This window comes from Moschus berezovskii, chromosome 2 (genome assembly GCF_049115385.1).
Source record: "Moschus berezovskii isolate FMDL1 chromosome 2, NW_MosBer_1.0, whole genome shotgun sequence".
NCBI classification, from domain to species: Eukaryota; Metazoa; Chordata; class Mammalia; order Artiodactyla; family Moschidae; genus Moschus; species Moschus berezovskii.
Genome location: NC_142461.1, coordinates 33,251,987 through 33,267,816, shown reverse-complemented (window position 1 = coordinate 33,267,816; position 15,830 = coordinate 33,251,987). Strand labels below are relative to the sequence as shown.

Here is a 15,830-nt window from a genome sequence, read left to right as displayed (position 1 = left end):
TAAGTGTAGCTGAATAATATTCCATATATAACACAGCGAGTGCAGCCTGGCACTCTGTGGTGACCTAGAGGGGCTGGATGGGGGGAGGGGAGGGAGGCTCCAGAGGGAGAGTACATACGTATAATTATGACTGATTCATGTTGCTGTATGGCAGAAACCAACACAAAAAGCAATTTTCTTCCAATTAAAAACATTTTTTAAAATACATTTTCCTGAATACAAAAAAAAGTAAGTGCAACAACATTCACATGCAAAATTTAAAAATGGCTGCTGCATAAATAAAAACATCAGAAATCCAACACTTTCATTCAACTCCTTTAAGGAAACAGTATTACTTATTTCACTTTTCTCTGTAGACACTCTTAATTCCTCATAAATAATCCAGAAGTTCCAGTGATGTCGTTTTTCAACACTGGCCTTATCATTTTCAATAGGATACTTTATTGACAGCTTTAATACTTCTCCCATTGTCTCTAGTTAGTGTGTTCTATTTTTCTTTTTTTTTAGTTAGTGTGTTCTAAATTATTCTAAAAAGGTCGTAGCACAAAACTAGGCAGCCATCTGTACTTTTCTCATGCTGATCATTTTGTTTATATAAATAAGCATGCATGTAAAAGACTCACAGAATTACAAACCTCCTTGTCTACCTCGGTATCAGTCATGTCTGAGTAATGTCTGTACCATCCCTAGTAACTTGGCAGAATGGCTTTTTCAGTTTTCCTCTCTGGCAGGAGTCCCTCTCTTCTCTGCTCAAGACAGCTAAGTATTGCTCTAAAGACAGCAATGCATCAATGAGTGAAAGGACCAAGAAGAAGATACTTAGTATAAATAAACCTAATTAATAATGGTAATAACCATTATTTATTGGCATCCATATATAGAATTGGAGAAGGAAATAGCAACCCACCCCAGTATTCTTGCCTAGGAAATCCCAAGAACAGAGTCTGAGCCTGGTGGGTTATAGTCCATGGGGTTGCAAAGAGTCGAACATGACTTAGCATCCGAGCACATATATAGAATAATCCAGGATAGGACTCTGTTAAGATTTATGCTTCTGCAGTGTAAAAGTATATAAAACCTTTTTTCCAAGATCAACTCTTGCTCACTTTGAACTCCTATGAGTTCATCAGTGCTTGTATACTATATGAGTGAGTCCATTAGCATTTGTATACTGTATGGTTACAGAATGTCTCTTCTTCATCAGATTATTAAAATGAATAACTAATAGAAATTAACTTTGTATATATCAATTATAAGCTTGACTTTGGTGTTAAGTATGGACTTTGACCTCTAGGCACTTGTCCTTCTGGACTTTAAAGTATCTGAGAAGTACCGTATTGAGTGGGTTTTAATGAAGTGGAAATTGTTACAGCACTTTAAAAAGTAAGGTTTTATTTTTATTTGTAGAATTAGGCATATATAAAAATGGTGCCCAAAGACAGAGAAAGAAATCTAGTGCACAGATAACCTCTTTTCACCAGTAAACATGCCTTTTTGTTTAAAGATGTAATTTCATGTAATTTACCACTTGGCAAAAAAGTAAGCTTCAATGAGCCAAAAAAGGAAATCTTCACCCTCAAAACTCAGTTTTATAAATGGAAATACTAAACAGTGAAGCAGGGATCCTTACTGGGTCAGAGCTGAGAATTAGATTCCTTAAAACAGGAAGTTAAGATTCCTTAAAACATCTTCTCAAGTGTTTATCAGCATCTCCGTATTGCCATGGTTGCTGAGGAGGCTTCTGAAAAAACCTTGAAGTGTGTTCATAGTCAAGGCTGAATCAAAAGTAGACATGGGGTGTGGCAGTCTGAATTAGAAATAGACATGAGTGCAGAGAGGAATGGAGCGATGGCTACTGAAAAATGTATCATGCGGGAAGGAACCTGGCACAATGAATCACACTCTGTGACTGGCTGAAAGTGGAGCCATTCTGAGGCTTGGTGGTGGCAAGTCCCTGTGTGAGATATCCTAGAAGCAAGTGTGTACATGTCTCAGATGTTAAATATGAGTAAGGCCATTTAACAGAGCTTGGGGACCTGGCTTTGGGCATAGACAGATCCAGGCTCTCAATCTCAGTTTAGTCACTTGCTGGATGTATAACATAGGCAAAGTGCCCAGCCTCCCTTTGCCTCAGTTGTTTTGTCTGCAAAATGGGATAATAAATACCTCTTCTAGAGTTGTTTTGATGATAGAAAGGACTTAAGATAATAAAATATTTATCATCAACACACAAAAAAAGAACACTACCTTTTTATTTTTTCTACTTTCTTTATTGGACAGAAGGGAATAACACCTTCAAAGCTATCTGAGTCCTGTCAATCATTAGAGAGAACGCAAGCTAGCAACCCTGCTCTGAGTGACCATTTCACTCCAGTTTATTTAGTGTAAAGCCAAGGGAGGACATGTGTTCACAAATACCACTAAATGCTATGAAGAGTAAGCATGGGTGGCTTGGGCAACATGGCAGGTATTTGTACTTCAAAACAAGTTTGGGTTTTCTGAAGGGTTCCTAGAAATACTTGAAAGAATTTTTCAAAGGTCATGAAATTTCTGCTCAAGCACGCATGCATGCAGGGGCTTGGGGTTAGTGACATAGGAACTGACCTTAATACTACTGCATTGGTATCTTTAGACTGATGAAGTCACACGTGTAGGAAATTTTTAAAAACAAATATAAGCACATCTAATTCTAAAAATAAAAACATATATCCTTAATGTATTAATATTTCCTTGTCATCCTGATTATCCAATGGTATGGTCTATGTCAAAAATATGAGCATAATCATAGAAATGCGACATGGTCATTGTTAAATATTGAAAATTGAGCTATATTGTTCATCAGGAAAAGTGTTTTGCTGCCTCAGTTAATGAGAGGTTCTTTGGCTTCTAAGGCACTAAAGAACTTATATCCTTTGTAACAAAAATTTCAACTTTATCCCTCTGTACAATTATAAGTTGTGAGTTTGAAGATGAAAAGGAAAAGAATGGTAAGGAGAAATCTGAAGTTCTCAAGTCTTTAAAATGTGAACAGAAAAATATACAGAGGAAATAATTAGTGTCTGTTGTATTGTCTACTTTTTCTGGGCTGGACCTTTTCTTAAAAGCACAAGGCTTCTTTTTTTTTTTAACCCTAATGTTCATGAAGACCATTGAATTTAACAACAATCAATCCTGCCAGCTATTCATTAATTCTGTGACTGAAGGCATAAAAATTGTTGTAGACTAACAGAAATTGGTATCCAAGAGTATGTTAGATCCTCCTTCAAGAAGTCTTTAAAGCCTTAAAACCAGAATTTCATATGAAAATAGTTTAAGATCTTATAATAAACAATCAGCTTGTGACCTGATTACTTCTCTGTAATCCAAAAGTAAAGTCTACATATTTAAAAGCTGGCAAGTCCAGTTGAGAAAGCCTATTCCTAAACTCATTCAGAAGCAGTAAATACTAACCAAACATTTTACTTGTGAAGTAGGGATTTATTCCTTATAGTCCTAAATGTTTGTCTGTATACGGCTCTGTGTGTATGTGTCTGTGAATTTCCATGCATGTGGTATATAATGCTATTCTTCATATGCAAAGATGATCTTTTCTGATTCACTAGCAAGATGCTATGGTTTGTCTTACTGGGTGGGACAGTAGGTCTATACTGATCTATTCACGCTCTGATGTCCATCATGCATTTTCAAGACGGCTGGCTGAAGGGTGAGTTTTATCCAAAGAAAGACTCATTCTGATTAAAAAGTCAAATTTTGGAAAAAAGGGGAAAAATGCTGCAATTCAGTGCAGGCATTTGTTCAAAAAGTTGTGGTAGAAATTTACTTGTTGAGGCTTAGTCCCTTTCTCTGGTATTTATTTTTTCATACCAAGCATAAACATAGCTTTATAATATAGCTAAGAGAGACGATTTTCATAAAAATAAAAATCCTAGAAAGTCACAGCCTCTTTTCCAGCCATTTCTCCTTGTCTCCACACTTTGGTTAGCTAAAGATCCAGATTTAGTGGTAACATATGTTCCCACCTAAGAATAATGTCGTGCATAAATGGTTGCTTCAGTTGCATTTTGTTTTTTATTCCTAATGAAAATGAATACAGAATTGCAATGCAGAACTGAATACAGAAAGATAGAAATATAATACCTTCAGATGGGGAGTCCAGGGTATACAACAGATGTTTAACAGACTTATGGAGAGTTCTGAAACCTTCGTTAGTCATGACACGTGGATAAGCCTTCTGCACAACCAGCAGCACACTAACAAGTCGAAAAACAATTAAACCAGATTGCATTTCAACATTTGCAGACAGAAACAAAAGGTTATTCAAGGAGAAAATAGCTACAGTATTGAAAATTATTCTTATAACATAAAAGACAAGATGCTGTTTTGTCATTTAATTGCTTGTTTGTCTGTTCATGCACAAAATCCCAACAAAGTATTCTTGAACCATACAGGATTCTGAAGCCTAAAAGGTCTTCAAGTAAGGAGTGAAGTTCACGTCAGTTTTGTTGTTGTTGTTAAGATCTAAAAATAAGTGGTTAGAAACAGCAGTTTCCATTAAAAGGATATCTCTTTTTTTTTGTTTTTAAAGGAAAAAAATTAAATATTGGAAATTATTTTCATTAAAAATCAAGCCCAGATAAAGGATCCACTTTCAAGAATAATTGTTAATTATTTGATAAATATTTATCTTTTGCTAAACAAATGTTAATTTTTTTTTTTTTTTTTTTTAATGGGAGCTTGCCCTAATTAGAGATTGCATTCTATCCTCTAAGTAGCCCACAGGCACTGCTCCAGGGAGTAGCTCAAAATTAATATCCAGACTATCTGGCACTGTCTTCCCAGGATTTTTATGTTACTAATAAGATGGGCAGTCTACTCTGGGAATGAAAAATCAGCAAATTTATTTGTTCATGCTTGAGTTCATTCAGTATTTCCAAAAAATCAATTACCGACTTAAGAAATGCCTCTTTTTTATCTCCTATTGTCATTAGTATATTTAAAAAATGTTAGCATTGTACAAGCATGTCTGAATTTCACAAATACTGTGAGGCAATATATATAAATATATATATGCATGAGTGGTAACTTAGAACAAAAGGCTTTGTTAAGGATTTGCTATTGTGAAGTTAAATGTAGTACATATTAAATAACAGCTCTTCCATATGTATCTTAGTCAACTGAAGGGTCACATCAGCAACAGCATGTGCATATACTTGCTACAATATTTTTGGAATTTTTAATATTTAAATTAAGATCATTTTAATTTTAGCTCCTAACCATGAATGATAATTATATTTAGAGAGCTAACTTTTGAATGTCCTCTAATTTCTAGTGGGTATGTGTATGGATATAAAAACATATATCTATTTATTTATGGGCTTCCCTGGTGACCACTGGGGCTTACATGGTGGCTCAGATGGTAAAGCGTCTGCCTGCAAAGCGGGAGACCCAGGTTCAATCTCTGGGTCGGGAAGATTCCCCTGGAGAAGGAAATGGTAGCCCACTCTAGTACTCTTGCCTAAAAAGTTCCATGGACAGAGGAGCCTGGTGGGCTACAGTCCATGGAGTCACAAAGAGTCAGACACGACTGAGTGACTTCACACTCACTGGTGACTCAGTGGTAAAGAATCTGCTTGCAATGCAGGAGCTGCAGAAAGAAAAGGGTTCCATCCCTGCATCAGGAAGATTCCCTGGAGGAGGACATGGCAACCCACTCCAGTATTCTTGCCTAGGGAATCCCATGGACAGAGGAGCCTGGCAAGCTACAGTCCACTGGGTCTCAAAAGAGTAGGAGACGACTGAAGCAACTTAGCATGCATATATATTTATAATTTTATCTGCTTCTCTAATAATTCCATAAAGTCAATTCATTTGTCTTGTTATGGAACACTAAAGTTCAAAAGTTAAATAACTTACACAAGGTCATCCAAATAAATAAAGCTGGTTGTGTCTAATTTCAAAGTTTCTGCTCTTTCTCCTCCATATCTTGACTCTGGCACTTTGCCCCAACACGGCAGAGAAGAGGAGGACAGAACATTTCTGCACTGAGCCACAGCCATTGTTAGCTTGTTTTTCCAGCTGTGTGTTTGGCCATGGTGGGATGGCTGAATTTTTCTCGTCTGTGCTCTGTGTACATAACAGTTGATACCTCAGGCATTTTTATATTTGCCCCAAGAATCTCCTGGTTCTCAGACTTTGAATTGTTTCTGAATCCTGGTGAGACCTGGTAAATGTTCTGAGATTAGAGATTTCTGCCAGCCTTCACCCAGCTTGGCCTCCGCTTGACTCAGCTGATCTTTTGTCTCAAAGTAACACCTTCAAAGACCGAACATTTGGCAGTCTCATTGTCAGCATTAGTGTTATTAATATAACTAATAAAAATGTCAGTAGACGTAATTCATCTTTTTCTAACCTGACTCCCATCCTCTATGAGATCCTTTAAACTATCGATGAAGATAATTTTACTTCACTTCATTGGTTTTGTTTTTCTGTCCTGTTCATCATATACAAATGGAAGTTATCCAAAACAAGTCTCCTTGTAAGGTAATTTAAAAAGGAGTTTTTGTGATTCATATCTAAGTATACAACTTCCTCCTCATAAATAGTGACTCGCATCTATGTCTATTCATATGCTCTTCTTGATTTTTGAGATTGCTCATTTTTGCTAACCTCTGTCATGATCTTGACATTTTGCAATCTGGTTTTGGTGACTGAACTATATAACAAGTTACAACTTTACAAAACTGCTGTAGGAAATAACAGCAATGAGTTTTTATAGGGTTTATTTGTTCATATAACTTGATCAACAAAAAGTAAGATAAATCAATGATTTGGTGACAAAATACAGTCATTTGTGAAGAATTTACAGCTTTTAGTGATACTTTAATAATAATAGTAAAGATCTGACTTTAAAAAATGGTTGATATAAAAGGTCTTTCAACAGAAATATAATGAAAGATATTTAATTTTAAATTTTCTAGTAGTTACATTAAAAAAGTTAAAGAAACAGATGAAATTAATTTTAATAATATATTTTATTTGACCCAATACATCCAAAATAATATCATTTCAACATCTAATCAATATAAAATATATTAGTATTTTATCTTTTATTGCATTATCTTCAGATTTCAAAGTATATTTTACACTAATGATAAATGTCAACTCAGATGCTAAATTTTCATTGAAAATCTGTATTAGAATTTTATTGCAATTACCAGTGAAAAGTAGATTCACACACCCAAGTTGTTTCAAATATATTAGAAGTTTTTCTAATAAATTCAAATTAATTAAAAATAAGGTTAAAAATTCAATTCCTTAATGATAGTAGCACAAGTGCTCAAAATCATGTGACACCCTGTGCACCTTAAAGTTACAAAATGCAACATGAAAAATTTATTAAATTAAAAAATCCCACAAATAGCCAAAGGCTATCATGTTAGAAAGAACAAGTATATAAATTGGCAATAAAAATTTAAATTAATTAATTAGCTAAATAATGAATAAAAGTCAATTGCTTTAAAAAAGTTATCCAGGTTAGAAAAATGTCAGATGTCATCTGCTTTATAATAATCTGAAGCTATTTCTTTTAAAAGCTGTTTTCATTATTATGTAGACTGGTTTACAACATTCTAATCATTACCTAAGAACATATCTATGGTATAATACAATAATTTTATTTTAAATTTTAAGGGAATTAAAATAGTCACAGTGCAATGTCCTTATGTAATTTGCTCTATCAAAATGATGTCTAATGTATTTTTAATTAATTAATTTTTGACCAAAGGGTATTTTTTTGGATCTTCCACCTTTCAGTGAGCATTATTTTGTGGGAATTTGGTTTTTATTTGTTGTTTAATAACCAAATTTCATTAAGGTATAATTCACATACAACATAATGAGCCTATTTAAGGTTATTATTCATTAAGCTTTGACAATATATACAATTATGTAACTACCATGCTAAATAAGATATAAAACATTTTATTTTAAGGTGATATAAAAAAGTTTTGTCATGCTTCCAACAGTTGCCCCAATACACACTGTTCTGATTTCTAACACTGTACATTAATTTTGTTAATAATATAATATCTACACATCTAGCATGTATTCCTTTTTTTTGGTCTGGGTTCTTTTGCCAGCATAATATTCATATTATTTATCTATTGCTGTGTGATTAAGTAATCTGTTTATTATTCTTAACTGAGTAGAATTCCAATTTTTCATCCATCCTGTTTATGGATATTTGCTTTTCTCTCAATTTTTAGCTGTTTTGAGTAAATCTGCTATAAGCATTAGCATACAAGTCTTCATGTGGGTATGTTTTCATTTTCTTGGGTAAATAACCAGGGGTAGAATGCTACATCGCATGGTTCTGTTTTTAGCTTCATTAGAACCTGTCACACTGTTTTCTGACATGGTTATATCATTTTATACTCTAACTTGCAGTGTATTAATTCTATTTGCTTTACATTCTGGCCAGCAACTAGGGTCACTCATCTTTTAAAACTGAACCCATTTTAGTGAGTGTTAGTGATATCTTATTGTGGTCTCAAGAGTATCTTGATGCCTTTCATTGCTACATTGTACAATTCAAATAATCCCGTTTCTCCTTTAATGGATTTACCTGTTTGTTTTCTAAAATAGAATATACAAAGGAGGAAGAGAACCAAGTGTCAAAATTCTGAGTGAGTGAAAATTTCCTGAAGAGCCAAAATGAGGAACCAATCAAATTTACTAATATCTTGATTCTTTTATAGTTTAGTTATGACATGTTATTTATTGTACAAAGAGCACAGGACTTGGATTCAGATTCCTTGAGTTTATGTTCTAGATTTACCACTTACTTACTTAGTTGTAGAACCTTGAGGAAGTCTTTTGACCTTCCTGAAGAAGTCATTTGACCTCCAGGAAGGTGTGTTTTCTTTTTAATAAAATGCAGATACCTGTGGTCTCAATCTCAAAGCACTGTTATGAGAATCAAATGAAATTAATGTACCAACATGAGGGCTTATTACAAGGTCTTTGAACAAACATAAACAATTAGAAGTTCTCCAAAGAAGATGAGAAAACTCTTTTCTGGTGCTTCAGACATTAACAGTGGAATCCACTGTGCTCTTAGTGACATATTAGAGAGGCATCTGGGTTCTGGAGTACAAAAAGCCAGGTTCAAACTCTCTTAGCCACAAGATCATCAATTATTTAATTTTTACAACCCTCTATTATCTCATTTATGAAATAAATGATAGTTCTGTTGTTAAGTTTCAATGTGAAATATATGAAGGGTCCAGTAAAGTATTTGGCATGTAACAGGCACCAATAATTACTGGTTGTTGATGCAGTTGTTTTGTTTAATGCACATTTCCAAGTTAGCTAGGCATCACAGCCAAAGCCTAAGTATGTGTTCATCAAATTCTAAGTGCTAGCATGCTCATATCTCTTTTATGAGGAAAACAGCCTCTAAAGGGATTTCTTTGGCAAGTTTTTCAAATCTTTGTGTCATATATTTCAAATAAAGTCAACCCAATACGCAAGGTGGTTTTTTTTTTTACTGTGTAGTACCCAAAATCCAATGAAATATTTTCATCTTGAGCATGTAAAATACTAGACGCACAGAGCTTTTGTTGTCCCTGAGAGAAACTGAGCCATTCCAATCAACCGTTGGTCCTGCTCTACAATCTTTTCAGAGTTCTGGGATATCAATTGACATTACTGATGTTATGATTAGTGTTCCTCATTTCCCTATATACATGTCAATAACCCTGACGACCACAGTGTATCTTTCTCCTTTGCTTATCTAATACTCTTATGTTCACTGCCAAAATCTGCAGTAAGTGCTGAAAGGTTATTTGCTGTGTTTAAATTAACTACTTATCAGCGATCTTCAAGGTAACATTAGAAGGAAAAAAAAAAAGACTTCATTATGAACAGTAATTCTTACCTGTTTGCATTTCGAAGCACATCAAATAGATTGCTTAGTGTGCTGTCATTCTGGAACACATTTGGAAAACTGGAGAGAAGCTCCCACACAGCTGTCTGCTCTTGTACTTGTGAGAAAAAGGACAGCACTTTAACCATTTCCTGAAACATTGTCTTCTGGTTGTTTGGATCACTGGATAGCTTAAAAAATAAAATCACAGACAGGGTGAGACGAGACTTCAATATCTGTAACCACATGGCTGACTGTTTTTGAAAACACTGAAAGTCTAGAGTTTCAGTTAAGTAATTCAGATTTTCATTTAGTTTGAAGTGATCTTTTACTTGGAAAAACTATAACCATTTCAAATGTTCTTACATGTAATTGAATTTTTTCCTATAATTTTAGATGTTGGCATATTTAATGTTTGGTTAACAAAACCATTTATACAAAATACTTTAAATTGGGTTTTGGGAAATTAAAATTAATTTCTTAAAATAAAATTAGCTTCTGAGTAATACGTTTGTTTTTCTCTAGGATCTAGTGTAGGATATATAGAAAAATACTCTCTATATCCATTAGTAGTACGTGCTCAGTCTCTTAGTTGTGTCTGACTCTTTGTGACCCCATGGACTGTAGCCCACCAGGCTCCTCTGTCCACAGCATTCTCCAGACAAGAATACTGGAGAGGGCTGCCAGCTCCTCATGCAGATCCATTAGAGGCCTTATATTATTTGCATAGAAAACCATTAAAGTTTAGGTGTTTTATGTATAAATGTGTGAATATATATATACAAATATATGAAAATGTTTACTATTACAATTACATATACTTAACAAAATATTTCCAAAGTTCTGTTGCAATACAAGGTACTTGAGTTATGATAATGATTTATAGTGAATATCCTATAGTCACATCTTGTACTCTAAGCAAATAAATACAAGAAAACCATGATCATTACTCTTGCTCTGGATCACAGGTCCCAGAAAATACCTTCAGAAGTATTTTCTTCATTATATTCCCACCCCAAACAATCTTCTTAATAAGTTCATTCACACTAGTAGTCAGGCTTTTGTTGGATGTTAATTCAAGGTCTTTCATGCTGAAAATGTGATTTTTGAACAAGGTATTCTTAGTCACACGTTCTATATGGCTTCTGAGTTGAGATAGAACTTTAAGTGCTCTACACTGAACTGGCGTTATCTTAACAGTGTTTCTAATCTGGTTCATTTGGAAAACTCAGGTTAATGAAGAGTAATTTAAGCATTCTGTACTTCAGTTCAGTTCAGTTCAGTTGCTCAGTTGCGTCTGACTCTTTCCAACCCAATGAACTGTAGCTTGCCAGGCTTCCCTGTATATTACCTACTCCCAAAGCTTGCTCAAACTCATGTCTATCAAGTCAGTGATGCCATCCAACCACCTCATCCTCTGTCGTTCCCTTTTCCTCCAGAATTAGTGAGTCAGTTCTTCACATCAGGTGGCCAAAGTATTGGAGTTTCAGCTTCAGCATCAATCCTTACAACGGATAGTCAGGAATGATTTCCTTTAGGAGGGACTGGTTTGATCTCCTTGCAGTCCAAAGGAATCTCAAGAGTCTTCTTCAACACCACAGTTCAAAAGCATCAATTCCTCGGTGCTCAGCTTTCTTTGTGGTCCAACTCTCATACCCTTACGTGACTCCTTGAAAAACCATAGCTTTGACTAGACAGACCTTTGTTGGCAAAGTTATGTCTCTGCTTTTTAATATACTATCTAGATTGGTCATAGCTTTACTTTCAATGAGCAAGCATCTTTTAATTTCATGGCTTCAGTCAACATCTGCAGTGATTTTGGCATCCAAAAAAATAAAGTGTGTCACTGTTTCCGTTGTTTCCCCATCTATTTGCCATGAAGTGATGGGACCAGATGCCATGATCTTCATCTTAGGAATGTTGAGCTTTAAGCCAGCTTTTTCACTCTGTTCTTTCACTTTCATCAAGAGGTTCTTTAGTTCCTCTTCACTTTCTGCCATATGGGTGGTGTCATCTGCATATCTGAGGTTATTGATATTTCTCCTGGCAATTTTGATTCCAGCTGGTGCATCATCCAGCCCAGCATTTCCCATGATGTACCCTGCCTATAAGTTAAATAAATAAGTTCACAATATACAGCCTTGACATGCTCCTTTCGCAATTTGGAACCAGTCCGTTGTTCCATGTCTGGTTCTAGCCGTTGCTTCTTGACCTGCATACAGATATCTTAGGAGGCAGGTAAGGTGGTCTGGTATTCCCATCTCCTGAAGAATTTTCCACAGTTTGTTGTGATCCACATAGTCAAAGGCATTGGTGTAGTCAATAAAGCAGAAGTAGATATTTTTCTGGAACTCTCTTGATTTTTTGATGATCCAATGGATGTAGGCAATTTGATCTCTGGTTCTTTTGCCTTTTCTAAATCCAACTTGAACATCTGGAAGTTCATGGTTCACGTACTGCTGAAGCCTTGCCTGGAGAGTTTTGGACATTATTTTGCTAGCATGTGAGATGAGTATAATTGTGAGGTAATTTGAGTATTCTTTGACATTGCCTTTCTTTAGGATTAAAATGAAAACTGACCTTTTTCACTCTGTGGCCACTGCCAAGTTTTCCAAATTTGCTGGCATATTGAGTGTAGCTCTTTCACAGCATCATCTGTTAGGATTTGAAATAGCTCAACTGGAATGCCATCACCTCCACTAGCTTTGTTTGTAGTGATGCTTTCTAAGGCCCACTTGACTTTGCATTCCAGCATGTCTAGCTCTAGGTGCGTGATTACACATTGTGGTTATCTAGGTCATGAAGATCTTTTTTTGGATAGTTCTTCTGTGTATTCTTGCCACCTCTTTTTAATAAGTTCTGCTTCTGTTAGGTCCATAGCATTTCTGTCCTTTATTGTGCCCATCTTTGCATGAAATGTTCCGTTCAGTTCAGTTCAGTTCAGTCGGTCAGTCATGTCCGACTCTTGGCGATCCCATGAATCACAGCACGCCAGGCCTCCCTGTCCATCACCAACTCCCAGAGTTCACTCAAACTCATGTCCATTGAGTCGGTGATGCCATCCAGCCATCTCATTCTCTGTCGTCCCCTTCTCCTCCCGCCCCCAATCCCTCCCAGCATCAGAGTCTTTTCCAGTGAGTCAACTCGTCGCATGAGGTGGCCAAAGTATTGGAGTTTCAGCTTTAGCATCAGTCTTTCCAATGAACACCCAGGATTGATATCCTTTAGAATGGACTGGTTGGATCTCCTTGCAGTCCAAGGGACTCTCAAGAGTCTTCTCCAGCACCACAATTCAAAAGCATCCATTCTTCGGTGATCAGCTTTCTTCACAGTCCAACTCTCACATCCATACATGACCACGGGAAAAACCATTGCCTTGACTAGATGGACCTTTGTTGGCAAAGTAATCTGTCTGCTTTTTAATATACTATCTAGGTTGGTCACAACTTTCCTTCCAAGGAGTAACCGTCTTTTAATTTCATGGCTGCAATCAGCATCCACAGTGATTTTGGAGCCCCCAAAAATGACGTCTGACACTGTTTCCACTGTTTTTCCATCTATTTCCCATGAAGTGATGGGACCAGATGCCATGATCTTTGTTTTCTGAATGTTGAGCTTCAAGCCAACCTTTTCACTCTCCTCTTTCACTTTCATCAAGAGGCTTTTTAGTTCCTCTTCACTTTCTGACATAAGGGTGGTGTCATCTGCATAGCCGAGGTTATTGATATTTCTCCCAGCAATCTTGATTCCAGCTTGTGCTTCTTCCAGCCCAGCGTTCCTCATGATGTACTCTGCATATCAGTTAAATAAGCAGGGTGACAATATACAACCTTCACGTACTCCTTTTCCTATTTGGAGCCAGTCTGTTGTTCCATGTATAGTTCTGACTCTTGCTTCCTGACCTGCATACAGGTTTCTCAAGAGGCAGGTCAGGTGGTCTGGTATTCCCATCTCTTTCAGAATTTTCCACAGTTTATTGTGATCCACGCAGTCAAAGGCTTTGGCATAGTCAATGAAGCAGCAATAGATGTTTTTCTGGAACTCTCTTGCTTTCTCCATGATCCAGCGGATGTTGGCAATTTGATCTCTGGTGCCTCTGCCTTTTCTAAAACCTGCTTGAACATCTGGAAGTTCATGTTTCACATATTGCTGAAGCCTGGCTTGGAGAATTTTGAGCATGACTTTCCTAGCGTGTGAGATGAGTGCAATTGTGCAGTAGTTTGAGCATTCTTTGGAAATGCCTTTTTTTGGGATTGGAATGAAGACACCTTTTCCAGTCCTGTGGCCACTGCTGAGTTTTCCAAATTTGTTGGCAAAATGTTCCGTTAGTATCTCTAATTTTCTTGAACAGACCTCTAGTCTTTCCTACTCTATTGCTTTCCTCTATTTCTTTGCATTATTCACTTTTTATCTCTCCTTTGGAATTCTGCATTCAGATGGGTATATATTTCCTTTTCTCCTTTGCCTTTAGCTTCTCTTCTCAGCTATTTTCAAGGCTTCCTCAGACAACCATTTTGCCTTTTTGCATTTCTTTCTCTTGGGAATGGTCTTGATCACTGCCTCCTGGAATGTCACGAACCTCCATCCATACAATAAAATTCAGAGGATCAAGGGGGAAAATGTTAGATGTGAAAATGTTTAATTTATTCTCATTTATAAAATTTTGACAGAACTCAAAATTTTTGATTTTGTGAACTCTCATTGTATGTGGAATTTCATTTAAAAAAAGATGATCCGTATTTTATTTTCTTATTTTCACATCATAATTTAAGACTAGCATATAAAAAAGGTCATTCAGTTCAGTTCAGTTCAGTCGCTCAGTCGTGTCCGACTCTCTGCAACCCCATGAATCACAGCACGCCAGGCCTCCCTGCCCATCACCAACTCCCGGAGTTCAGTCAAACTCATGTTCACAGAGTCGGTGATGCCATCCAGCCATCTCATTCTCTGTCGTCCCCTTCTCCTCCGCCCCCAACCCTTCCCAGCATCAGAGTCTTTTCCAGTGAGTCAACTCGCCGCATCAGGTGGCCAAAGTATTGGAGTTTCAGCTTTAGCATCAGTCCTTCCAATGAACACCCAGGATCGATTAGCACTTCATAATTATAAAGTTCTTGTTTCTAGTGTATAATATTTTGGAAAGAGGGATATATTGTTTCATAAAAATCAAAGTTTTAAATTAGGTTTTATCTTAGAAGAAACATTTAAAAGATTACCCATTATTCTAGCTTCTGCGAATTAAAAGGCTCTGAGAGTTTAATTATTAAACTTACATTACATCCTGAATAATCTCACTTAAAAATCTCAGAGAAAACAATCTTCATTCACCATAAACCAAAGTCAAATTTCATCTACAAAGATGAGATTCCATCTCCATATTAACCATAAAGCAATATTTTTGTTTTAATGGATCATTTCAATCCAGCACATTTAAATGGAAAGTAGTCATTTCGTAGAATTTGACATCATATGTGAACCTCTGTGTGAGGAATTCATGTCAAATGTGAGCCAGTATTTCAGTCAGCATTTTCCAGTCCATGAGACCTATGAACTTGCTCTTTGAATCACATTGAGTTGCTTTGTACATACAAGAATGGAAATGATACATTTCCTGCTACTGTTATGAGACCCTGATCATATTAAAATGTTTACACTCACCTGAGAGAATTGGTTTGTTAGTTCTTGGAGAGAAGACTCTAAAAGGGTCTTGTTGGACAGGCAAAATATATTAAGAACATTTTTCCCTAGAGTGGTCCAAGAGAAGGCATAATCAGCAATATAACCTGGATAGTTCTCACACAGTTCTCTTCGTATATCTTCTGAAGTTGAATTTTGCTGTAAAAGCTAAAAATGTGTGTGCGAAAAGAGGTATAACAATGTTAGTAAATACAGATATCAAATATACTAG

General features: G+C 36.0%; 1 protein-coding gene across 1 annotated transcript in view; it reads right to left on the bottom strand.

Annotated features, from left to right (window-relative positions):
* The window catches only part of ABCA12 (ATP binding cassette subfamily A member 12), a 207,109-nt gene that overhangs the window by 99,989 nt on the left and 91,290 nt on the right, over window positions 1–15,830 (bottom strand). The window contains exons 6-8 of the mRNA XM_055398430.2: window positions 15,581–15,766; window positions 9,938–10,116; window positions 4,138–4,250 (exon numbers count right to left, since the gene is read on the bottom strand). Of these exons, the coding sequence (XP_055254405.2) occupies window positions 4,138–4,250; window positions 9,938–10,116; window positions 15,581–15,766 (478 nt within the window). The remainder of the gene's footprint in view (window positions 1–4,137; window positions 4,251–9,937; window positions 10,117–15,580; window positions 15,767–15,830) is intronic.